At 56.7% G+C, this 25,932-nt stretch overlaps 1 protein-coding gene across 12 annotated transcripts; it reads left to right on the top strand.

The window, feature by feature from the left end:
- The first annotated feature begins 3,184 nt into the window (after positions 1-3,184).
- LOC101881101 (solute carrier family 2, facilitated glucose transporter member 5-like) lies at positions 3,185-12,014 on the top strand. 12 transcript variants are annotated; one of them, XM_031053802.2, is made up of 12 exons: positions 3,205-3,377; positions 4,195-4,293; positions 4,702-4,862; positions 4,942-5,066; positions 5,340-5,485; positions 5,565-5,697; positions 6,009-6,196; positions 6,311-6,424; positions 7,797-7,898; positions 8,447-8,522; positions 10,008-10,135; positions 10,350-12,014. In XM_031053802.2, exons 1-12 carry the CDS (start codon positions 3,258-3,260, stop codon positions 10,584-10,586), a joined length of 1,629 nt encoding a protein of 542 aa, XP_030909662.2. In that variant the 5' UTR covers positions 3,205-3,257; the 3' UTR covers positions 10,587-12,014. The 12 variants fall into 12 exon arrangements, 9 of the variants coding, with proteins under 9 accessions (XP_033917736.1, XP_033917735.1, XP_033917734.1 ...); XM_031053803.2 differs by having other exon boundaries at positions 3,208-3,377; positions 6,314-6,424; XM_034061842.1 differs by having other exon boundaries at positions 3,199-3,377; positions 4,702-4,739; positions 4,942-5,485.
- The last annotated feature ends 13,918 nt before the right edge of the window (positions 12,015-25,932 follow it).

Genomic DNA, 25,932 nt, shown 5'->3' with positions numbered 1-25,932 from the left:
TGTTTAAAAATGTGTGCCTTATTTCCACTTCAAATGAAGGAGGAAAGTAATGTTTGCCATAGCTTCAAATTAACAGCGTTTGATCAACCTACAGCTTTAAAATGAAATTACTCTTATTTATTTATTTTATTCTCTCCTATAGACGCTATTAAGCTAGTTTGGGGGAAGGGGAAATAGGCCAGTTTAGAGCTGTGTGGCTAGAATTAACGCAATTGCTACAAAAGGTGTTTAGAATGTATTGAGCTGTTGGGTGCCATTGTGTTAGCATGAAGAGAGCTGGATAAGGAATATGGCCAGGAAAACCTGGGCTTGAAAAGGTTTCACCTGTACACGTAAATAGCTTTCCTGCAGCTGGAGAACAGTCAGATGGGCTTTGAGTGCGACAGGGCAGAGCCAGCAGCCTGAGCAGTGCTTTCACTAGGGACACCGCTGATGCCTTCTGGAGACTGCTGTGGTTTGCAGAAACTCATGGCCCTGGTTAACATCACGCAGCGGATGTGTCCAAAACCCCTGTCCCGTGCCCAAAGCACCCTGCTGGCATTTACAGAGGCAGATCAAGCAAGGCCTCTCCCCCGAGGGGGCAGCGAGCAGGGGAGGCTACTGGAGCATCTCCCTTTCTGCAGTGTCAACTCCGAAAGGACAGTGCCGGCAAACTGCTCTGACCTTTGGAGCTGCGGAGATGCCTGCGAGCGGCTCTGCCCGTGCTGCAGAGCTCCCAGTGCAGGGAGGGGGTCAGCAGCTGCCAAACAATTCATCTTTTTGCCCACATTTGAGCCGCTTGCTGGTTCCTTGTGGACTTTGTCCTAGTTTGGACTGGGCAGTACTGCGCAGACACCGAGAGGTGGCACTGAAGGCCATGTTCCCCCCGAGGGATTTCCACCCCATCTTGGAAAAGGGGACAGACTCTTCCAGTGGGTCTTACCCATTGCTGCGTTCCCTGCTCCTTCCAGATACCCTGGATTTATGAGCAGATATCCTCATGCTATTTTCTGTGACTGTTTCACGTCATTGGTGTGGGATCTCACGTGTGGCCCTGGGGAGCTGTGCATGGAGGCAGGAGGCACCAGGTTCTCTGCCATTGCAATAGGGCTGGCTCTGTCCTTCCCCTCCACACAAACTCCCTGGGGCAGGATGGATCCATCCTCTGTCCACACCATGGGGAGCTGGGCTCTGCTGGGACCCTGCACAAGCACCACACCATCAAGCTCTGGGCTCCCAACAGCATCCCCATCCTCCTGTCTTTGGCAAATGCAGGGTTTATGCTGGAACTGACTCTTGCTGATTAGCCTCTCTCCTGGTCCTCCTGGGTTTATTTGCGTGCTCCAGGTGCTGTGTGTGCAATGCCTTGAGGAGAGAAGGTGCATGGGCCCATAGTATGGAGCACTGGGACAGGTACAGTTCTGGGGACTGGGGCAGCAGCGAGGCAGGAGTGGGATGGGAGCTCCAGAGGGTGTCAGTGGGAGGGGCTGAGGGTGGTTTGTGGGCTCACAGACGCTTTCCCAGCCGCAGGGGTGTGGTGTTTTAGCCAGGGAGCCCTTGCATGGAGGCAGGGGAAGAACAGGGACCCCTGTAAATCACAGAGATGAGCTCCCTTGGAGCACAGAGCAGCGCGTTTCTCGCCAGCACTCGCCTTACCGTGTGTCACTGTCACTGGGTCAGGTCACAGGAGTGTCTCCAATTAACCCAGCTCCCTCATGACCCTTAATTGGCACCCCAGGCTTTCCTCCTGCTCCTCCCTCTTCCTCCCCCAGCACGTTTCTCACTTGTTCATCTCCTAGTGAACAACTGCTCCCAGCATCCCAGCCGCTGCTGGCAACCAGTGGCACTAATCCAGATTTATCCCCTAGATCAAGGCAGTGGCAACCCCCTGGCTTGGAGCAACATGCTGAGGATGTCCCTGCTTGGTCCAAGCACTAGTCTTGGGGATGGGTAAAGACTTCAGTTCGGCAGGGCTGGGGAGATCCAGGAGGGCCATTAGGTGGGATGGTTCGGGATGGCAGGGACCATTGGACTGGGCACATTTAACTCTCCAGATGCTTGTCCAAGAAACAAGCCATGTACCTGGCTGATTGTAGTGTGAGTATGGACACAACATAGCCTGGCTTATCATCCTGTTCCCAGTCTGGTGCTTTGCCTTGTCTTAGCACAGGGCTTGGGGTGAGTCCTGGGGGTGTTTAGGGCTGCCCCCACAGCAAGGCAAGTGCTTTGGGCACAGCTGGTACCCACAGGCTGCATGTCCTCCTCCTGCTGGGTCATCTCACCCATGGGCATAGCTGATCAACGCACCTTCATGCTGCTGCTCTGGGAATGAAATGAGACCATCCCCTGAAGGACCACGACTTCCTGCAGGTCTCGTCCCACTGTGGCCTTGTCACCCAGGTCTCTGCAGTCATCCAGCACACCTGCACAAAGGTAAAGGTGGTGAGACATGGAGAAACTGAGGCTGAGTGAGGCAGAGGAGCTCTTGAGCAGGTGCCTGCCTCGGGAAAAGCTGAACACTGGCCACCTGTGGGAATGGGAACATGGCTGGGACCCTGCCATGGTGGGGCCAACTTGCGGCCTGTCCCTTTTAAGCCCTTGGAGCTGTTGCCAGCCCTGGCTTAGTGGGGTCCCCATCCTTTCAACTGGCTGTTCTGCAAATTAAGAGCTTGCTATTAGGCTGCTAATTAAAGGCACTTCATTAGCAGCAGGGGAGGCAGCTCCTGGCCGAAGCAAAATTGGATTCCTCTGAGCTGCCATGAGCTGAATTCTCTCATCTCTGGGGCTGGGGGCTGCCCCCTCTGTGTCTGGGGAAGGCAGCTGTCCTGAGCTGTCCAACCCTGGGTGGGTTACCGGGACTGCTACCCGAATCGCAGGGGATGGATGGGGCACATCTGCGAGGGTGGGAGAGGGGCTAGGGGGGGTGATGGGGTGTTTGGTGATGTGGGGCTGCCCCTTCCCCCCCCCTCGGTGGGGATGCAGGGATCCTGCCCTGCTTATGGTCCCCGAGGCCATCCCGCTTTGTAGGGGACATGTGAGGCCTCTCGACGGTGCCAGAGCATCACACCGGAGGTCCCGCTCTCCCTCGCTGTGCAGTCCGGAGGCGCCGGCCTGCCCCTGCCCCCGGCACGGGGAGGGGTGAGGGGAAGGCCCTGGACTCCTCCTCCGGCCGCTCAGGCGCCTCCAATGAGCCCCGGGGCACCCAGGCTGCCTGCCCTGCCCGGACCTGCCTTTCCTTCCTTTCCCTTCCCTCTTCCCCCTCCTGCTCCCAGCTACAAATGGGAGACTCGAGGGAGCCGGCAGGACCGGGGCTGCCTTCTCCCTGCCCCTGCTCCGGCTGCAGCCTCGCCCCGACGGTCGGGAAAGAAACCTCGCGGCCCGGCGGGGACATCACTGGGGTGAGCTCCCTGCGGGCTGGGGGGGCTGCCCCATCCCCGCTCCCCATCTGCCCCCACCAAACCCGGCCCCTGCTCTGACATTCCCCCCCTGCCACTTCTGCCGGTTTGGGATTCCTGATGGGATTAGCGAGGATTTGCTGAGCGTGAGCCGGGAGCTGCTGGGTGCTACGGATCCGGCTACTGTGCTGGGGGGAGGCTGCGGGGGCCGGGCACTGGGGGCTGGGACACGGGGCTGCTGCGGGGGACGAGGGCTCACCCCGCACGTATTACTGCAGGGGAGACAGCGGGTGCAGCACCCCAGGGGTGCCCCTGCGGCTGGGGGGGGGCCTGGATGCCTTTTGGTCCTGCTGTGAACCCTGACCCTGCTCGGGACCCTGCTGGGCTTGGGGTGAGGCCCCTCCCTGCAGCAGAGGATGTGGCAGAGGTGCTGGTGGGGGTCAGGGTGTAGGAGGTGGGTGCATCTGGGGAGGGATGGGGTCTGCTGCAGGGAGCTGGACCTTTCAGTGGTGCTGGGCCTCCCTGGTGGTGGGTAGCTGCCTTTTGAGGGTCTCCATCTACAGAGGGATAAGGGTGTCTATTCCTCACCTGCCTGCCCTTCTCTGCCCGCTGCTGCCTGCCAGCCCCAGGGTAAAGCCTTATGCCACAGCCAGGAGACCAGCCATGGGGAAGCCGGATCATCTGGGCTTGGTGCTGGGCAGTGGCATGGAGCAGTGCTCAGCACAGGGCTCCATCACGCTGGGGTCTTTCTCTGGGTCAGGGACCCAATGCAGCTCCTGCCACAAGTGACCTCGTGTTGATCCCTCTTCCTCTCTCCCAGCATCTCACTTTTTCCCTGCTGTCAGTCACCCTCCTGGTGTCCTTTGGCTCCTCCATGCTTTATGGCTACAACCTGGCCGTGGTGAACTCGCCGGCAGTGGTAAGGGACAGGAATCCTCTCGGGAGCAGAAGGGCTCTGTGTCCCTCCTGGAGAGGGTGGGGGGTTTGCTACCCAGCAGCCCCACAACAAAGTGCTGGCATTTGCCTTGGGCTCCCATGGGGATCGGTCTTGGGAAGGGAATGGTGTGGTAGGGACATGGGAGCTCCCCACAACCTCCTTTCTCCAGCTCTGCCTGTGCTATCTCCAAGTTGTCCTTAAACCCCTCTGGTGCTGAGGCTGGTTGTGCAACCAGACCAGCATACCCCAGTCAGCTCCAGTCACATCCTGCCCTGCATCTCCTGCCGTGCTGTTAAACCCATGACATTTTCCCTATGGGGGCTGTCATCCCTTGTCTTCCCCTTTCTCCCAACCCATCTGGTGCCTGTTCTGTGTCTCTCTGCCCTGCAGCACATAAAGGCATTCTACAACACCACATGGTCCCAGAGGTATGGCCACGGGCTGGCCCCCGGCCCCCTGACCCTCCTCTACTCCCTGACTGTCTCCACCTTCTCCCTGGGCGGGCTGGTGGGCTCCCTGCTGGTGGGGGTGCTGGTGGAGCGCTACGGCAGGTAAGGGGGTGACATGGGACAGTGTGGTCGAGGGATGGGATGGGGCTGGGGGGGCTGCCCTGCTGCTTGTGCCCACTAGGAACGGTGCACTGAGCCGCAGTTCTCTGCTCGTCCTCCTGGCCGGCGGCTTCATGGGCTTCAGCCGGGAGCTGGAGTCCCCTGAGATGGTGATCATTGGCCGCTGCATCACAGGGATCCACTCAGGTAGGTGCTGCTTGGGCTATGGGACTGTGCACAGCCCCTTCCTCAGGCTCTGCACCCTACAACCCATTCCCAGGCAGCTGCAGAAGATTTTCTGTTCCCCATGGCCGCAGGCTCTGCTGTGGAGGTCTCCATGGGGCAGACAAGGCCACCTTCCTGGTAGAGGGGAGGTGTGGATGATGCTGGGCATGGGAGGAGATGCACCAAGAGCCTGGCTAGGCACCAGCACCCTTCTCCCCAGTGCCTCTCCCACCTCAGTCCCTCCTGTTGCTCCAGGTATCTGTCTCAGTGTGGTGCCCCTCTACCTGGGAGAAATCGCCCCCAAGAACCTGCGGGGTTTCCTGGGGCTCGTGCCCAGCATCTTCATCTGCCTGGGGGTCTTTTCTGCTCAGGTCCTGGGCCTCCCGGAGCTGCTGGGTGAGGTGAGCACAGTGCCCCAGCCACGTGTGCTGCAGCCTGCTCTGCCCTCCCCATGACACATCCCCTGTTGACTCCTCTCAGGACAGGTTCTGGCCCCTTTTCCTGTCAGTGGTGGTCGTTCCCGCCTCCCTTCAGCTCCTGCTGCTGCACTGCTTCCCAGAGAGCCCACGGTACCTGCTGATAGAGAAGGATGATGTCTGCGGGACCACCAGAGGTGAGCAGGCGTCCTGGGGGAGACCACTGGTGGTCCAAGGTCTCCAAGACCACTCTGCATCCTCATAGCATCCTCCTACATCCAGACCTGAGAGCTCACCAGAAGGTTCAACCTTTCTGTCCCACCCAGTTGCACCACAGCATTTCCATGGTACCCATCCCTGTGGTGTGAGGCATCTCCCCAGTTCCTATGGATGCCTAGCCCCATGGGTCAGGGAGGTCCCACGGGGAGGCTGAGCCAAGGCAGACCCAAGGGCCTTCCATGTGCCATAGCTATGAGCACCATGACTATGATTCCTGCTCTCCCTACAGCGCTGTGCCGGTTCCTGGGGACACCGGATGTGCAGGATGTGATCAAGGAGATGAAGGCAGAGCAGCAGTCGCTTTCCTCCATGGAGATGGTGTCTGTGTGGCAGCTGCTGTGGGACCGCTCTGTGCGCTGGCAAACGCTGTCGGTGGTGGTGGTGAACGCTGGCATGCAGCTCTCGGGGATCGATGCTGTAAGCCCTGCAGGGTCCTCACCCCGGGACCTGGTTCTGCAGGGCCTCAGCTGAGACCTGGCAGCTCATTTCATGGCTCCATCCCTCCCAGCTCACACCAAGTCCCCTCCTCGGCAGATCTGGTTTTACACCAACACCATCTTTGAGAACGCGGGGATCCCTGTATCCCAGATCCCCTACGCCACCGTGGGCACCGGCACCATTGAAGTTGTTGCTGGGCTGATTGGGGTGAGTGATGGATGGACAGATGGACACAGCCCCTCAGTGCCAGAGCCTTGTTAACAGCTCCCAGCACTATCAAACGGGGGGTGGTGTGGATGGACCCCAGATGCCAATTGTGCAGAGCACAGCCCCTTTGCTGGGGGGCAAAAAGTTTGGCAGAAAGATAAGGTGGAAAGATGGAACGAGAGGGGCTCAATGTGTGGGATCACATCCAGAAGGGATGGGAGAATTTTGAACTAAGTGGGTAGCAGGGAGCTTGTGGGGGAAGACACCAGGCAAGGAACAGGCTGGAGGTGATGGAGGGGGTTAAGTGGTTCCTTCAGGCTCCTGATTTCATTGTCACTCTGTTAGCAGAGCCACATGTCCCCATCTGCCCCCCCTAGACAAGCACTGGCCTGGCCCCAGGCTATCATCCATGCCCCCCCCCAGCCAGGCCTTATTTAGCTGGAGAGTTAGCACTGGGCCAGGCAGATTTATGGCCCTTGCCCCATCTGCAAGTGTCACCCGGGGCCAGCCCGAGCCACCCGGCACTAAATCCGCTCCCTGACAATTACAGAGATGGATGGCGGGTGCCTGCTCCCAGAAAACCGGGGCTGACAGGGGCTGCTCCCCTTTCCCTACAGCTCAACCCACAGCAGAGTGGGGCTCCCAGGTCACCCCCCTGCCCTTCCAAAGGGTGCCCCCTTCTCCCCTGCCCTGTCCAGGGGGCAGCCCCAGCTCCCAGCAGCCACCCGGCACGCAGCCAGATCGCTCAGGAGCAGCCCCGCAAACGGCCCCCGACGGACGTGCCGAGATTGGGTATAAAATTAGAGGCATTTGTTCTGCTGTCAATACCCTGCCTGCTCCAGCCGCACTGCTGCCCGCACCCTGCTCCTGCCCCGCACACACCCCCTGCCCACACCAGCACCTCTGCTCTGCACCGCTGCAAATGTGACCATGGGGACACCCCAGCCAGCCCCGACTCTGCACCCTACTGGGGGTCTGCAGGACCCTGCTGCTGCCCAGTGCATGCTCACCCAGGGACCTCAGAGTCATAGAATCACAGAATGGTTTGGGTTGGAAAGGACCTTAAGGTCATCCAGTTCCAACCTCCCTGCCATGGGTATGGACACTTTCCACTAGACCAGGCTGCTCAAGACCCTGTCCAACCTGGCCTTGAACACTGCCAGGGATGGGGCACTCACAACTTCCTTCAGCAGCCTGTAAAGAGTCCTGGCTCTTCTCATGCCCTGTCCCCAGCCCTGTGCCCTGAGCTCGGGGTACCCCAACCCCTAGATACCACTGAGAGCATCCTCACACCTTCAGCTGGACCTGGGAGTGCCCCTGTCCTGGTGGGGAGCTCCCCACTGCCCCATCAGTCTCTGCTCTCCCTCGGCAGTGTTTCACCATTGAGAAGCTGGGCCGGCGGCCCCTCCTCATCACTGGCTTCTGCACCATGGGCATCTGCTTGGCTGGCATCACCATCTCCCTGCTGCTGCAGGTAGGGTCTGCAGCCACCCCTTCCCACGCCAAGGTCGGGCTGGAGCCCTGGTGTGTTAATGAGGGCAGGATGATGAAGGGATGGGTATCACCCCAGGGGAGGGAGCATGCATGGAAATGAGGGGTGCACTGGCTCTTCCAAGCAGTGTTTTCCCTTCAAAGTTAAAGAAAAGTCAGAGAAAAGAGCAGCAAAAGAGAAACCCCAAATCCACATGGGGAAAATCCTGCCTTTTGTGGTAGCTTTTCTGCAGAAATAGCTGTACCCAGGAAGGGAGGTGGAGAGGTCTGCAGGGCCCTTCCTCTGCTGCCTGCCCCTGGGGGATGCTCCCACAACACTGGGGGCACCTCAGCATCACTGTGCTGTGGCTGACCCTCAGCAGCTTTGCCCCAGACCACCCATTGCTTGCCTGAGTCTCCCCCATGGGTGCATGGCCACCATCTCCAAGGGCCACCACCCAGCCAGGTGGTGAAGCTCCACCCTGGGGACCCTGGGCAGGAAGCTCAGGGCCGTCACACCAGTAGCACCCACAGCCCCATGTCTCCTCTCAGACTACCATGCCCTGGATGTGCTATGTTGGCGTTGTCTGTGTGATTGGCACCATCGCTGGCTTCTGCATAGGACCAGGTAGGTCTGAGGCCAGTGGGAATGGGAGGGGTGGGCAGTGGAAATCAGGGTCCCAGGGAAGCAGGGAGCAGCGGGGTTTGCAGGGAGGCAGAAGGACCAGCTCCTTGGCCCCTTCCCTGCAGCCAGGCCCTGGTTTATCACACTGCACCCTACAAGCAAGACCCTACCACAAGCCCCTCCAGCCCCATACGTGTCTGGGCACACTCCACCTCCTCCCCTTCATCCCTGCTCCTGGGCCAAACAGGGAGAAAACCCTGGCAGCCTTCCCCAGGCCCTCTGGAGTTGTCAACCACTCCCATCACAGTGTGGCTATCACAGGGAGCATCGTCCTGCCCCTAACCGAGCTCAGGCTCCAACAGCGAGGAGTGAAACCTGGACTGGTTTACCCAGTTGATGTATTAGCAGAGCTGTTAACAGACCTATAATTCATCCTCAGCCCAGACTTTATTCACTGTAATTACATCTTTAATTAGGATTTTAATGGCTCATTGTTCACAAACAATGATGAATAGGAGTTTTAAAACCAAAAAATATATATCTCTTTTCTGGGCGAGCTGTGAGTAAGAGTCCGTGAGGGACTCTGCACCTCCCTCAGTTCCTAGCACTTGGTTTTGGTTCCTCTTTTCCCTTGGAGCATCTCTTTTGAAGAGGTCCCAGTCAGCCCTGTCCCGGGCAGTAGGACCTCAGGTGTATCACTACATCAAATACAGCTCCCTGCCAGGTCCCCATGTGCCCTGGGATGTGTGCTGGGCCTTGGATCCTGCCCTCCAGCAAAGGGACAGATGTGGGATCCAAGGCTGCTGGGTCAGTGATGGATTGAGTCCTACTGAGAAGCAGCCACAACCAGTGTCCAGTTTTAGGGGCCAAGTTGACTTGGGAAGTCATTTTCAGTCGTTCTGGGTTTTTAAATTGAACATGGGAAAAGCAGGTTGGAAAATGTTGTTTTTGTGTCCTGTGGGGAATTCTGATGCTCGGAAATGTGGTTGCTTCTTTCCTGCCTAAATCAGCCTCAGCATCAATAGAAACTGATCAATAGAAGTAAGTTTTCTGAACCATTTTGAGCAAGGGAGGATGGAAAGGGCATTATGGAGGGTGCCAGGAACATGTTTCTGTATGCCTGTGATCTACATGAGATATAATATATCGGCATTGAGGCAGATTGCTGCAAAATGAGTATCCACTTGGTCTGAAACTTTCCAGTCAAGTAACCTGTGATATTGACCTTGACACCCAGCAAGGCGCAGCTGTGGTATGTCAGGGGGGACATCACCACCCACTGAGACTGATCCCAAAGTGAGACCCTGGTCCTCTGCTCCCCAGCTCCTCCAGCCCTCCCACCATCATCACTTTGACCCATGGGTCTTGCTGGGCTCCAGCCCTTTGACCAAGGACTGAGATGGGCAGGGGATGGGCAGGGCCTGCCAACCCCAGGGGTGCCAGAGGGACCTGTCCCCCATATCCTCAGTATGTCCCTTCCCTCCACAGCTGGTGTCCCCTTCCTGATGACAGCGGAGCTCTTCACGCAGTCCCACCGCCCTGCTGCCTACGTTGTGGGGGGGTCCCTCAACTGGCTCTGCAACTTCACCATTGGCTTCATCTTCCCCTTCTTGCAGGTACTGGTCTGGAGGGGCCATAGGTAGAGGAGGGGATGGACACATCCCTGCTGCTCCCCCAGGACAGAGTGCCAAGCCAGGCTTAACCCAGGGGATGCCCATGCTCTTGGCTCAGCTCAGTGGAGGGGTGATGGGAGGGGACACTGCCTCCTGCCATGCCCAGCTTGGGGGTGCCTGGCTCCCTGCCCCATCCCTGCTCCCTTGTTGTCCCCAGATGTCAGCTGGTGCCTTTTGCTTCTTGATTTTCTGTGGTGTCTGCCTGCTGGTGGCCCTGTACGTCTACCTTGTGATCCCCGAGACCAAGAACAAAACCTTCATGGAGATCAGCCACGTCTTTGCCACTCGCAGCTCCTTCCCCTGCATCCCAGTCCACCTGCAGATGAAGAAACTCCATGGCTATGGGGCCTTGGAGAGCAGCTCCCTGGAGGACAAGAACTGCAACCTCCCCTGATGTGGGTGCGCTGGGAAGGGGACAGGGATGGTGGAGGAGGATTGGGCCCGAGGAGGAAAATGGGAGCCAATTTCCTTGGACTCGATCAGCTCTGGTTCTCCCAGGGCATCGCACCATGATGCAGCCTGGAGCCATGGTTGCACACACCATTGTCCACCATCCCTGTGTTGGAAGAGATGTCCTCCCGGAGGAGGGGGGTTCACATCACTCCTGTGGACTTGCCAGGAGCTGCCTGTGTGAGCAGTTTAATAAACAGCATTGCATCCAGAGCCATCATTTGGCAAGCCCAGGCTGGGACAGCAGGAAACAAGCGTGCTGGCAAACATGGGTGCTCCCCCAGTGCCAGGAAGGAGCAGGATGGGATGGGGCACTTGTCTGCCTCCCCACTGTGCCTGGCTGGGCAGGTTAGTGTTTCCCCACATATCCTAGGCAGGGTGGTAGGGTGGCCACTGGCCTATTGCGCTCATGCAAACCTGCTGTGGCTGAAGGGACATGGAGTAGCTCAGAGCTGGGGGTGACACTCCAGCACCATACCCACCCATAGCCTGCTGGAAGCCTGTTGCTGCCCAGCCTTGTGTGCTGGCCCTACAGAGAGTGCTCCTGTGGGACCCCTGCACCCTCCCAAACTCTGCTGATTTCAAAGGGGACCCTTTGCTGTGCCCTGTGAATCGTTGTGACCCCAAGGTGCTCTCCAAGCATGACCTCTCCCATGTCTTTGTCCTGAATCCTGCTGGTGTTGGGAGCTGCCCAACTGGGTACAGCAGTTGTACAACCCAGGATGCTCACAGCAGCTCCCACAAACACCACGGGCTTGGGGCTCCCATGGCAACAGACCCTCAGGGAGCTGTGGTTTGCAGGGAAACTGGGATATTCTGCTTTGGTAGGAGGTAAAGGCCAGGCAGTGGGGAGTGCTGCATGGCCAAACCCCAGTGCAAGCATCACTTACTCTTGCAAATAATTTAGCCCCCTTCCTTCTAGCTGGCAGCTCTGTGACAGCCACAGTTGTGGGTCTGCGGCCACTTGGTGAGGAGCTCACCCCTTCTGCATCCCTTGGCAAAGCCTTGGGGTGCCTCCAGAGATGGGGTGGGTGCTGGGCCCACTGGTTCCAGTGCCTGGTCCCAGTCTCTCCATCCTCAGCAGCTGGCTTGGGGCCCTCCTGCATCTCGAGCCATTTAAAGGGCAGTCCAAGGGGGGTCACTGCTCTGCAGCACCAGCCGCTTCCCACTCTGCCTCCTTCCCGACTCGGCTGCTCTCGGCAGCAGAACAGAGCGGTAAATATGTGCAGCATTACATATGTATAATGGAGTGTAAATAACCCCAAAAAGTGCATTGTAAATAGACTCCAAGTTTATCCTTTATTAATGAGGCACTGAGTGCCCTGCTGTTTTAGAGCAGCGAGACTTTGATAATATCAAAACCTAAATTACACTTGTGTCTCTCATTCCCAGCAAACGACAGCATCATTTCAGGCCTCTTTGCCACTTGTATTTATTTATTCTGGTATTTCTTTATCTCTCCCACCCAGCATGTGGGGTGGCTGAGAAGATGCCCCCTGCCCTCCATGTAGGAGGCAGTGGGCCCCTTGGGAGCAGCCCCTCATCTTGGGCTTCTGGCATGGCCAAGGAGCTGGGATGTTGGATTATGGCCCACGACTGCTCTGTGCTGGCTGCTGAGATGGGGCAGACCTGGGAAATAGGGGATAGGACCCATTTCTGCCAGGGCTTCAGACACCACCAGAGCCAGAAGTTCCCATCTTTCCAAGGACTGGAGGTCACTGGCCAAATCTGATGGTGCCTTTTGGGTGTGTTTGCTCCTGGGGGTTCTTTTGAAGGTACCATGCCAAGGGACATGTCCATCCTCCTTCCATCAGGACCTGGAAGGGTGAGAGTGAGTAAACCCTAACAGCTCTACCTTTAGGACACTGGAGCAGGATCTCTGTGCAGGGCTCCTGTTCAAACTGCCTGGGGCTGCTCTTGTAGCATTTGGGCTTCCTTCTGCTTGCCCTGCCAAGGGAGGCGTTCCCAGCTTCCCTATTGCAGGCTTCGGTTTGGTGAGCTCCAAGCTGCCACCCCATGTCCAAAGCAGCTCTCTAGATTCAGGCCTCCAAAAGCACTGCTCTGCTTGGTGAGGGCAAAGCTGCATTCTTTAGCAGTGTCCAAACAGGCCTTGAAGGATGGTGGAAGGTGGAAAGAAGAACCCAAGACATTACTTTGATGCCTGGAAATGCTGCTGATCCTCTTCAGGTTTTCAGAAAGGAAGGTGAAGGTGACTCTCCAAAGGCATTATGTACCTTTTGGTGTGGTACCCAGTCCTAAAGGGTGGGTTTAAGTATTGAGGTATACACACGGAGAGCTGGAGTTCACCCCAGCCAAACTGGAATGGGAAAGGAGGCTTTGAAATGGGCTCAGCAAGGAAATGGACATGATGCATCACTCCAGATCCTACAGGGAAACTTTCCTGCAGGGTGCCTGGCTCAAGGTGAATGGACATATCCTGACTGGGAATCTGATGAAACCTTGCTGGATACATCCCAGTGTCCCTTTGCCCAGCACTGGTGGCTGGAGAACCTTCAGCAGGGATGGGCTTCCAGGGGAAGGATCCTGAGAACAATGGGGACCCACTAAGCCTCTCGGGCTGAAGCCTTGCTGCAAGGATGTGGTGCATCTGGCACAGCACATCATGGGGTGCAGCCCCGGCTGATGGACAGCCAAGCCCCCACCAAAGCTCAAGATTAGTGTTCACAGGGGTCTGGAACTGCAGGATGGGAGCCCCCCAGCCCAACTTCCAGTGCCCATGCTGGGGCACTCCACATCTCTCCAGTCACAGCCTTGTGTGCAAACATGCTATCAGTAAAGGCATGGAGAGGGAAAAACAGGGGGGACCTCTTCCCTTTGGATACAGGGTTTGTCCTGCATCGAGCCCTCTGCCCTCCCCAGTGCCCCAGAGCAGAGTCAGAGGTCCTGGCTGCAGTTAGGGGTTGGCAAAGCTTCAGGAGATGGGCTGGAGCTGCTCCCAGGCACCCTGGGGCTGGCTGGGGAGGTGAGCATAGAAGGGAAGAGGAAAAGGCATCAAAGGAGTAGGACATGGCAAATGATGGAGCAAGGAGCTGGAACCAGCCCCACTCCACCACCAGCCTGGCCAGCTCTGGACCCATGGGCACTGCTTATGGTAATAGCTGCCAGGACACAAGCTACCCAGAGTGCAGAGGTTGCACCCCCAAAGTCAGGACACATCCCCCTCCCCAGATGGTGAAACACCCTTTCCATGTTGGGTACAGTGTGGGAGGTGCTTGGCACAGTCCCAGGGAATCTTCTGCCTGGGAAGGGTGATTCCAGTGAGGAAGGGGTCCTCTTGGTGCCTTCTTTTGTTTTTCCCTTGCACAGCTGTGGTGAAGGGGACAAGGAAGGGGAAGGGGACAGCATGGTGTCAGCAGTGCGTCTGTTCCAGGTGCACGCTCTCACACTATGGTAAACCTGGCTTGCTCCTGGCTTAAAATGATCCCACAGTGGGGTCTGCTGGGGTTGAGAGCACAGCTCTCATCTCCTTAACGTGCGGAGCCAGCTCCACCCGAGCTTGTGATTCACATTGACTCTGCTCAAGAGGATTTTTGCAGGGAAAAACCTGAAAGAGGAGGTTTTTTTACTGTGTTCTGAAGAACAGGCCCTCAGCTGAAACCCAGCCCTTCAGATGGGTGGAGAACAGTCATTTGTTTCTTATAGAAGACTAAAGCATTCTCTTAGCATCAACCAGACCCCCTCAACCCCTTGAAATAAATAAAGAAGATGTTGAACAATTTAAGGGCATATCCGTGGGAAGTGTTTTGCCTTCAGGTAAACCCAATCATTCCTCTATTAACACCTGCAGATCCAAGGCCGGTGCTCTGGGGGTGCCGGGGCTGGTCCGGGTGCGGATGCCCGGTGTTGGGGTGGCCAAGGTGAGGGTGCCCATCGGTGGGTGCACACCAGCAGATGGCACTCCCGGAATTTATTGCTACAGCAAGCTGCCTCTCGAAGAGCAGTCATGTAGGAGATGTCCTATTATATGGGCAGTTGACTTTAATAGTCATTGTGTGCTTAAAGCACAGCAAAACAACAGTGGGAAAAAAAAAGAAATCCCCACTCCACTTGGATGGCCCTTTTCCCCCCAGCCCTGCTAGTCTATTTGTACAGTAAATTAAAAATATGAATCACTTCTCTCTACTGCCTCCCCAAACACTCATCCTGTCAGGCTCTGTGTTGTCTTCATTTGTATTACCTTAATTTAATGTTAATTATGTTCTTCATTTACAAAGAACAAGCATTTACACTCCCTGTCTGGGGATTTTCCACGCTCGTGGTCTCCACAGACGGGGAGGAGAAGGGGAGCAGCGGAGGCAGCGGTGCAGTGCTGGGGAGGAGGCTGTTAGCAGGGCCGTGGGGACCGGGGGGGGGCAGGGGTGCCACCCCCCGAATGGACCGGGAGCGATGAGCACGACTGCCATTCGATTTATGGAACCCTATCACCCCCGTGCTTAAATCCCCCTAATAAATCCTCTTCTAAAAGGTCCTTGGCCAATGGAGGGCAGTGATTGATGGGGTGGAGGGAAGGGTCAGTGGCAGGGTTTGCTGCTGGGGGTGGCTGGTGACTTGGCTGGGGATGTCTTGGGGATGGGAACCCGGACACCTCTTTTCTGTTGCGTGCACACCTCTCCAATGCTGTTGGTGATGGGATGACAGCATGGACAAGGACTGCAATTCCCTGCTCTATTCGCATTTTCATCTGGAGATAATTATCCCCTTCCTGCTCCCAGGAACTCCCATCCTGGGTGACAGCTCCAGGCACTGGCTGGGGAGCCAAACTTTTGGGTGCAGCCACAGAAATGACTTGAGAGATGTGGGTGTCTGTGTGTCCGTGAGCACAGGATGCTGTAAGGTGCAAGGGTCTCTAAAACTCCATTCACCTCCTGCAAGCCTCATCCTCCTGTGCACAGACCCAGGGTCTGGAACAAGGAAGGACATAAAAAGAGGAAATAAAATATGGAGAGCGATGGAGGAAAGTGCTGGGACCCTTCCTGGGACGTGAGACACTTGTCCTCCCTCACAGCCTGCCCCTGCCATCGCCTGGCATGGTAGGCGTTGGGGTGAAGGCTCTGTGCACAGCCCCCTTCTGCAATAAGCAGGGTGCGAATGCTGCCCACGGCTGCCTGCTCCCTGTCAGGGACAGATCTTCTGGCACCATATCCAGCTGTAGGTCAGGAACATCAAGGACTTCTAAGGGACCTGTAGGTTGGATGTGGGCAGAGGAAGAAACACTTCTGGACTTCCCTGGGCTGCACGAGCTCCTGGAGTCGCGGTTTGCTGTGCAAACAGGGGTTGTACCAGCTCACTGTGGGACCTGGAGGGCAGCGGGTAGAGCTGGGCTGAGACACCCACCCAAAACCATCCCAAACACCCCAAGAGCTAATTAAAAAGGAAAAGAAAGGAAAAAAGCCCCCAAACCTTCTTGTTCTGTTTGATCACAGGAACCCCAGAAAAGCACAGAAAACAGACTCCCCCATTGCGAAAACTGAGGGTGTCCATGCTCCTCCCCATCACTATCATCCGTTTCAGTGGCAAAAGCCAAATATTATGGGGTGTGGACTTGACCCCCTTGCTGCTGAGCCAACCCCAGGGCCTGGGGCAGGTCTCCTCAGTGTCTGCCTATGGGGGTGTCACAGGTTTGGACCTCCAGACTTCAGTCCACATGCCCAGCTTGCAGCTGCAGAGCCCTGTTTGTGGGATGCTCAGCCCCCTCTGCCTTGACCCTAGTGCACCCCAATCCTGTCCTTTCCCAGCTATGGGGCAACCCCACTGCAACGTCACCTCCACACACGTCACCCTGCTGCCATGTAGGGCTGAGGCTGCTCACTTCAGGACACGAGTGGCTCAGATGCACCCCATGAGACAAACAACCTCCCCTGAGATGGAGGGGGCATCTCCACTGTCATCCTCCAGCCATGCCTGCTCCCTCCCGCACGCTCTCCCTTATTAACAATGACCTTTCCACCGTGCTCGCCGCTGATTCCCCAGCCCCAAATATCCTTTAAATGGGTTTCAGGAGCTGATGCGCTCTCTGTTAAAAGGCCACTGCATTGCACCGTGTCCTCCTGTGCTGCAGCCCCATCCCCATCCCCTCCCCATCCCCATCCCCATCCCCATCCCATCCCCATCCCCATCCCCACGCAGCGCCACCCGCACACGCTCGCACTAACATTTTAATTAATGACAACAGCTTTTTTCCCCCTCTTTTTTTCCCTCTTCCCTCCCCTCATAAGCACTTTAATGTGTGTTCGCAGCCCGGCTGATCCCCACAGCCATGGAAATATTAGGTTGACGGATGTGGTCTGTCGCCAGTGCTCCCTCAACGGGTCTGCCTGTCAGCTCGCCGATGATGACATTAACACGGGAAGAAAGTGATGACAAATGCCCGTTATCAGGGAACGAGGCCTGTGACAAATCGCACGGCGCCTCGCGAGCAGCCCCATTACGCTGTAATAAAAAAAGATGGATGGCTCAGCGCACCGGGGCCCCGCGCTAATGCGATTTTGCCTGGTCTCTCCGGGTTCTAATTAAGGCAGAAAACGGAGAATGAACAGGAGTCCCCCGTGCCCGGCCCCTCCCTGAGCACCCAGTGGTGATGGGTGCTCGCCCTCAGAGGTGATGTCCCCCAGCCCCTTGGGAAAGGGGTTTCGGTGGGGATGCAGGCAGACAAGAGGTGAAGATGTTGGAGGGCGGCTCATGGTGGAGGTGGGGGACCCCCCCTCAAGCCTGTCCCTGCCCATCCCGCCTCTGCTGGGTGGGCTCAAGGCTCCTCCATCCAGAATGGAGGGAGGAGGGGGGCACACGGCCACCATCAAGTGCGTCACTGGCAGGCAAATGTCACCTCCACCATCTGCTGCAGCATGTGAAGTGGGGGGGAGCACTGCGTGATGGAGAGGGGCTGGGACAGCATCAGCCTGGGAGGAGGCTCAGTGCTGCAGTGTGGGGACACCAACACTGGCCTCTGGATCCTGTGAGGACAGGGACTTGGTGGCCATCGTGAGGGGAAGGGTGAATGGTGCATCAGGGTTCCTGGGGTGCTTGTGGGAAGCAGTGGTTTGCTTTATGACAGGAGTGGGAGACGGCAGCTGCAGGGTTGGGGGGTGTCAGACCACTCCCCACCTGGGAAATGAACATCTCCTTGTAACCAAGGGCACAGCCATCGGTGTGCTCAGCGGGGTACCAATATCATTGTCTCCCAAAGGACCCCCACACACATCCCCTCTGCCACCCACCCACCTGCCTGTGCATCCATGTCCATTCTCCAGAGACCTAAAGAGCATCCACAGATGTGGTCAGGTTTGAGGGGTGTCTCAGTGGGCTTTAGATACCCCTCACGTCCTTCAGTCCAGGTGCTGTGAGAAGAGCATTGTGCTGCCATGGGGTCTGCCTTTGTGGCTGGATCTGGCCCTGCAGACACCTTGCAGACATGCTAAGAGGCCACAGGGTTTTGCCATCTTCTCTGCATCTGGGCAGCACCCAGCCCTTGCCAGACCTAATGTGGGTGATGCCAAGTGGATGCAGCCCCCATGTGTACTCTGCACCCCGCAGGCCAGCATGGAGCAGCCATCTCCTGCTGTGGGTTATGGATGGATCCAATGTGTACTACTGGCCTTATGCCAGGCAGTCTGTGGGCTCAGACTCTTCGTTTCTTTTGTTTTGCAGTGTGCATCCCCACAACTCCAGGCAGGACACAGCAAGGCTTAGGAACCTGCCACGGGATGTCACTGTCCTTGGGTGATGGAGAAGGAATTCTCGAGTGCAGGCTGCTCCCTATCCAAGCACCACATTGGCTGCTCTCGCAGTGCTTCTGAAGGTACTTTTCAGCGTAGAACTGTGTTTTCTTCAGGAGAGATCCATGAGTGATTCCTGTCGTGTTCTGAGGGATTTATCGGTCACTTCAGGGAGTTTTTAAATCTCCCACTTATTTACAGCTCCCCACGCTCCTTCCACCTGCCCAGGCCTTTAAAGAGGGTTTGACAAACTTGAAATATTGCTGGAGCAAAACTGATCCCGAATGGCAACCACTTTCAGTAGGAGCATCCCAGCTCTGTAGTAAAAGCCGCTAATCTAGATCCAGCCTCACCTATCTGAATGCAGCAACTTTTACATCCCTGATCTATTTTTAGCCCTGTTCAGAGTGAGAACAGAGCAACATCCTCCAACAGCTTCTTCCGAAGGAAGCTCAGCCTCTGGTGCTGTCCAGCAGCACAGATTCAACCTCCTCTCCTGCAGCCAGCTGGGAATGCACGGAGCTCCTGCTGCTGCAGCGGGTTCAGACCAGAGGCCATGCTTCCCTAGTTGGGATCAGCTTTAAATGCTGCACATGGACCTGTCAGTGGGTGATGCTCCAGGCTGCTGCAAGCCACTTGAATCTGCTTGAATCTGGCTTAGATCTAAGAAGGACCATACAAAAAATCAAAATCACCCCTATAATGTTGCAAAATGACTTGCAATGGGGTCATGCGAGGGACTTGGTAAACTTGCTGGGGAGGGCTGTGTGCAAGGGTGGGAGCTTTCACCGCAGCCTTGTAAAGTTAGCCCTCCTTGGTTGAGCAATGGGGAGCAGAAATGTGTGTTATCAGCTGGAAAGAGCAATGTCAGTCAGGATCCCTCGGTGTGCAAACTGCAGCAGGGAGCCGGATGGGACTGCACCAGACCCATTCATCTGTGGGGTGGCCTTGCAGGGCCAGGAGAGGCTTGCAGCCAGGACAGCCCAGCCCTTCTCAATGCAGCCCAGCAGAAAAGTGCCCTTCCCACCACAGGCAGATGGATATTGCTTGTCTCTGGGAAAGTCCTCATGTCTTACATGATATGGTTTGTTACCTTCTCATCCTTCCCCAGCAGAGAGCAAAGGCAAGGGTGTCAGCAAGGCTGCATCACACATGCAGCATCAACCTGAAATTTGGGTGAGACCGGAGGTGTTTAGCTGCAGTCAATAGCAGCACAAACGTATGCCAAAAACCTGGCACCAGCCCTGTCTAGAGGCGATCTGAATAAAGAGCTGAGTTTGTGCAGACAGCTTGTGGGGATGCAGTTTTCACCCCAGGGACTGTCTCAGCCTCAGGACCCTGCTCTGCCCCTGGGATCACACGTGCCACCCTGTGGGTGAGTCCCCAGCCAAAACAGCACCTGCTGTGTGCAAAGTGCACCGGAGAGAGGAGGACTTCTGGCAAAATAAAGCCAAATCAGGAGGACCAGGAGACTGGGCAAGCAGGGAGCTCCTGCAGTGCAGCCCAGGACTGGGAGCCCTCTAGAGAATGGGACTGTGGTTGGGTCTGTTTCCCCTTTTGCCTGGGCTCCTGCTGGGGCAGGAAAGCCTGGCCTGGGGCACACCAATGGCATCAACCATGGCACTGCCACCCCTGAGGGACACACAGGTCCAAGCACAAAACAGTGAGGATATTGCAGTGTTGTGCAAGTACTCCTGCAGAGCTTCAGGAGCCAGAAACCAGGTGGGTTGGAAAAGATCTGTAAGAGCATCAAGTCCAGGCTTTATCCCAGGACTGCCAAGACCACACTAAACCATGTCACTGAGGGCCTCATCTACAAGGCTTTTAAAGCACACATCCAGGGACTGTGATTCTACCACTGCCCTGGACAGACTGTGCCAATGCCCTTTCGGTGAAGAATTTTTTTCTGTTATCCAGTCTAAACCTCCCCTGGCACGGCTTGAGGCTGTTTCCTCTTGTCCTATCCCTTGTTGCTTGGGAAAAGGGATCAGCCATTTCCTCTCTCCATCCTCCTTTCAGGTAGCTATAGAGAGTTGTTCTTGTGCTCATCAGTTTAAAGCATCACCAGACAATGAGGAGCTCTCAGTGTCCAGACAGGCTCCTTCAACCCACTCATACCACCTGTGCTTTCATCATCCCGGCATGGGGAGCAGCTGCCTGGTGGGTACATGAATATCAAGGTTTCCAGCTGTGCTGAGGTCCCACCTCTGCAGTTGCTCAGGCAGAGATGGGGTGGCAGCTGATACAGCTGTCCCCAGAGCTCAGCTCCCTTAGTCTTGGCTGTGTTGCTGGGCTGGTTATCCGGTCCAGCTGGGATAACAAACAGGGCTCACTGCTGAACCACAAGGAGCCACCCCTCCAGGCTTGATACTGCTGACCCAGGAGCTCCTGTGGTTAAAAAAGAAGGAGAACAGAGTCAGAAAAAGCCCTCAGGAGTGTGGAACAGGGATAGCATGGAGGGGGACAGGCTGGGAGCTCTGTATGCTCCAGCCCTGATGGCCCTGGCTCTGGGTAGCTGTTTCATTGCATCTGTGAGCCTCGGTAGCCCCCCTGCCCTGCGTCCTCCCTCCTCCACCCCCCTACCAGACACTTCACTTTCGCTGTAGCTCTACTGACCTGCCATTAGTTATAATGCCTGAGCCAAAGTAGGAGGTCAGCACAGGCTGGCCCGAACATAAATCAGCTCCCTATGGGCAAGGCGACTGGGGGATGGCCAGTGACAGGCACTCAGAACTGCAGGACTTCCCCTTGGGCCTGGGACACTGCCCAGGGATGGAGGCTTGTACCCTTTTACATCCAGCCAGGCTCCCTTAGGACCCTCCTGCCCCCCCAGCAAGTCCTCAGCGTGATGGGAAGCACTGTGCCACCCTCCCTGGGTGGTTGGTGGGGAGGGGGGGGGAACAAAGCGTACTGCAGCCAGAGAGAAGCTGCATGGTCCCCCCAAACGAAGCAGGAGGACTGAGGCCCTGAAAGCTCAGCGAGGGGATGGAGGAGGAGCTCAGGAGGTGTCTGCAGCAGCACTGGGTGATGGGTCCGAGCCAGAGGGGTGGCACCACGGGGCAGAGGGGCCGGTCCTCAGGCTGGGGGAAGCTTCACTGGAGGGACGGGGTCTCCCCAGCACGGGGCTGGCTGAGCTGCTCAGCCCAGGGACCCAGAGCAGGCGCCGGGTGCCTGCAGCCCGCTCACCGCTGCCCATACCCGGTCCTCCGGCTCCCTCTGCTGCCCGCCAGGGTGGCGGCACCGGGGATGCCTGCGCAGGCCGGGAGCGGCTCTCAGCCGTCCAGGGTCCACAGTGAGGTCCCCAGTGACAGGGCGGCTGCGCCAGCATCCCCAGCATCCCCAGCACCCCGGACCACTGCCCTGGAGAGGGAGTGGGGGCAGGGGATGCTGCGGGGGACAAGGGGCACCCGCCCCTCAGCAGTCCCTCAGTGCAGTGGGAAGACCCCGGTTACCCCAAGGAGGGACAGACCATGGCAAGAGCTCAGCCTCAGGACTAGACACTGGAGACTCCACACAGGGACTGCAGCTCCAGGGTCCAGGCGTTTGTAAACTGCTGCTTTCAGCTGAGGTGATGTTTTCTCTCCGGGTAGACACGTGTGTCCGTGCACGCACCCTGTGAGTGTCAGGAGCCGCAGAGCAGCCAGACTATTTCTTCTTAAAACTTGACATAATCAGGTAAATTATCCCCAGGTAACACATTTGCCATGAGAGGAGAAACGTCAGCGCCGCTGCCAGAGCGGGAGCTCCTGCCTCCCATTCCCCACAGTGACGGGAGCCTGAGTTACGGCCCTGTTGGAGAGACAGGGTTTGTAAATGTCTCTGTGCTGTTTTCCAGCCTGACCAGAGTCCATTGATCACCGGGAGCAGGAGTAAAGCCAGTGAAGAGAAACAGGAGTGGGAAAAGCAGAGGCACGTGGCCACAGCCGTGCCAGTAGGTGAGCACATGCAGGGATGCTCAGATCTGGCCTTCTCCAGGACCTCCGTGTCCTTTCCCCTCTGGGATATCCCTGGTCTGAGGACACAGCCTGCATCTTTCACCCCTTGAAGAAGATGGTTTGCTTGGATCCAGACAGAGATTGCAAAAGGATTTAGGTTAGGACCCCATGGTGCTACAGGGGAAAGGCCCTGTGCTAGGGTGGTACAAGCAGGGAGCATTATGGCACATACGTACATTCAGTGTGAAACAGGACTGGTTTGGGAGTGAGGACTGAGCCTTTGTTTGGCCACAACTCACAGTCCCTTGATGCTACCAGTCACCAGGGACTGGTGACATCCTCACTGGATCCTCAGGAACTGGGATGCTGTTTGTACACAGTGAAAACCAGACCCTGACCAAAGGTTCGAGTCCAGGCTGGACAGGACCTTGCACAACCTAGTCAATCTGAGGCATTCCTGCCCATAGAATGGGGGCTGGAACTGGATGATCTTAAAGACCTTTCCAACCCAAACCATTCTATAATTCCAGGATTCTAAAGGGCAAACAGCCTTAGGAAATGCAAGAAAGGGAGAAACTGAAGCAGAGGGTATCACTGTAGCAAGTGGAGATGTCGGGGTCTCACTACAGGCCCCTTTTACAACCTCAAGCACTCACTGGAGAACAGGCAGTGTTGATAGGCTTATCTGAACAACATATAACCTGCTTTGAGTGAGCATCCCCCAGAGACAAGCAAAGGAAGAGCTGTTTGCCCAGCGGACTCACATCTCCCAACCTGCAGCTGCTCCAGAGCAGCATCCCAGATGTGAGCACAGAGGTTGCAGCTCAGCAGCATGGGGCAGGGCAGACATGGGGGTCATGCTGTATCTTCCCCAAAAGCTGTTCCCTGGGAGGGGTGGAGCAGAACATGGCTGCTCCAGGCATAGGGGCTGTCCCATAAGAGCTGGCTTTAGGCACATGGTGGCTCCTCTGCTGTGAAACCACCCATCCTCTTCCTGAGCCCTGCACAGAGCTGGGCTGCTTCACACAAAGGTAAAGGATGGCCAAGGGGCTGTGTTGAACCAGGTCACTCATGAGATCTTACCTGTGTTACAGACAGGTCGTTTCCCATTGTCCAAGCAGGGAAACTGAGGCACGGAGGGCCACTAGGACTTGGGGAGCAGGGTAAGATGCAGTGGGCCTGTCCTTGCTGCACCATCTCTGCTAAGCCATACAGAAAGTCACTTGTCTACTAAATGCGAAGCCCCTTGTGCAGACCATCCATGGCACTGGGGTCAGCTGGGGAGATGATACTGGTGTGCCCAGAGGGCACCGGCTGCAGGCTTTGCTCCTCCAGACACAGGCTCATTCTGACCACCAGCCTCTGTCACGGTGTCCACCATCGGTGTGGCACAGCATCCTGCTAATATCCATCCCCCTTCTCCATCAGGGCATCCCTGCCACCACCCAGGTGGATCTTCCTCCAGCTCAAGGGGGACGGCCATACAGAGCATTGATGTGAGATCTGGTGCATTCCCTGCTTCACCCCACACTCCTGCCCTCTGGCTGCCCAGGCAGGGATTTTGCTCTGCATCCAGTGGCCCTGAGGATGCCCCACAGGGAGCTCTGCCCCCAGCCAGGCCCCCTCAGCAGCACCCCAGCAGCCTTTCCCTCGCGCTCCACGCGGCACCGACATCGCCCCGGCCATCAATAGCGCTTGGTTAATTAATTTGATGGGAACAGCAGGGACCACACTTTGCATTTAGTGAACTTCCGAGAACTTCCAACCTCATCTTCATAATTGGCCTCATAAATTTGAGGAAAGAGAGAAATCAGCAAAGCTGGAGGAGCGCGGGGGGGGGCAGAGGCCCCGCGCGCGGGAGGAGGGGCCCTGAGCAGTGACTCTATTTGGTGTCCTTATTTAATTTTATTGCAGAGATCCATCTTCGCCCACCCCTCCCTGCCGAGCCCCCTCCCCCGCTCTCCCTGCTGGGTTCACCTAATCATGATAAATTCATATTCATTTCCGTGCCTGCTCCGGCGGGGGGAGCAGCTCCCTCGCATGCACCCGGCTCTGCTGCCATTAGCAAATATTGACTCATGAACACGAAGCACCAGTGTTAGGAGGCAAACGTGCCCCTCTGCAACCCTCTTCCCCCATCCCTGCATGAGAACGAGTGTGATGGCTAAGGATGGGTCAGGATAGGGAGCACGGGGGAAGAGCTGCCTAATGCTCAGAGCTGCAGTGATTTGTATTGGGGTTTTCTTCTTTCACCCCATGGGCACAGATGGCTGGGAGGGTGAAGGGGAGACAAGAGTTGCCTGAGCCCCCAGTCTGAAACACCTTTGGGTGCAGAGATGATGGGGATCTGCAACAGGATCCAAGTGTCCATTCCAGCTCCCTGACTTTCCCCTTGGTCTCTAAGTGCTGCTGTGTTTGGGTTTATGTTTAATTTTCAGGATGATCAGACTCACAGCTAGGGAGAAGCAATAGCCAAAGGCCCTTCCTGGGCAGCAGGAACCAGGCAACACCTCATTAGAGATGCCAAAAACCATCTTTGCTCATCCTCACCCTGCCCCTATCCTGGGCACTCGGCCCCCACCTCCTGCCAGGCACCCCAGGAGCCCATCCCAAGTGTGGCATCCTGGGGTTTAGAAGACGCAGAAGGTGTGCTGAGGTGGAAGGGTGGCCAAGTCCTGCTCTGCTGTAAGAGCAAAAGAGAGGTCACAGGGGTCTGCACGTGACTGGGAGAATGGAGAGCAGGATTAGGGGCACAAAGAGGAGACTGTGTGGGGAAGCTCTGTCCCCTCTGTCCAGGGCAGGAGGCACTGCCCAGCCCAGGGCTGACTCACAGTGTGCAGCAGTCCAGTCCCTCACATTTCTTCCCTTGCACTAGGACGAGGGAGAAATGGGAGACTTCAGCATCCACGAATGTCACCTCCTTGGACCATGTGCTTGTCGTGCTCCTTCATCTCTTGCCCTCTGGCTCCAGAGACCGTTCCCATTCATCCTTAACCCACCTGGCTGCTCTTGGCCACAGGAGGGCCCTCTGCCTCCTCCAAAGCTCCTGGGAAGGGATTTGTGCTGTTGGAGGGAACAGACATCAGGCCCCTTCCCTCACAAAGCAAGAGGCTGGCAGTACTTAACCCCGGCAGCCTCCACAAAACATGTATGCACCAGGGCCCCCTCACTGCCATTTCCCAAGGGATTGGTTAAAGAATCCTGCTCCTGAGCAGCCCCACACATCCCTATGTCCCTCCCCACTGAGTAAAAGCACAAACAGCAGGGCCAGGGCTTTGATGTGCTGCTGCAGCACCCATTTGACACCAGGGTGTGAACTGTGGCCCTGGAAAAGTGGGGTGACAAAGGGGAAGGAGCTAGGGACAAGCAGTGTCACATCATCCCATATCCCATTATGTCTCCAGCATGTGGCCCTGATGAAAGGGGCAGTCCCAGCCCTCCAGGAAGAGCTCCTACACCCCAGTCCCTTCCCCAGAGCAGGCAGAAATAGGCCCATGCCCAGGGCTGCCAGTCATAAAGCTCTAGGACAAGTCCTTCAGGACCATCCCAGAACCACTACAAGGAGAGGGAGCTCCCATTCAAACTCCCTTTGAGACAGGAGTATCCCCAGCCCTGGACGAGA

This window comes from Melopsittacus undulatus, chromosome 4 (genome assembly GCF_012275295.1).
Source record: "Melopsittacus undulatus isolate bMelUnd1 chromosome 4, bMelUnd1.mat.Z, whole genome shotgun sequence".
NCBI lineage: Eukaryota > Metazoa > Chordata > Aves > Psittaciformes > Psittaculidae > Melopsittacus > Melopsittacus undulatus.
Note: the sequence above shows the minus strand (reverse complement) of the source record. Positions and strands in the feature narration are given on the sequence as shown.

What these genes read in the sequence shown, in the direction of transcription:
- LOC101881101 (XM_034061838.1), top strand. Translation starts at nt 3,258, where the DNA reads ATGGGAGACTCGAGGGAGCCGGCAGGACCGGGGCTGCCTTCTCCCTGC. An exon ending in TGTCTGCGGGACCACCAGAG is followed by an intron (nt 5,698 to 6,008) that starts GTGAGCAGGCGT and finishes CTCTCCCTACAG; the next exon opens with CGCTGTGCCGGTTCCTGGGG. An exon ending in AGCTCTCGGGGATCGATGCT is followed by an intron (nt 6,197 to 6,310) that starts GTAAGCCCTGCA and finishes TCCCCTCCTCGG; the next exon opens with CAGATCTGGTTTTACACCAA.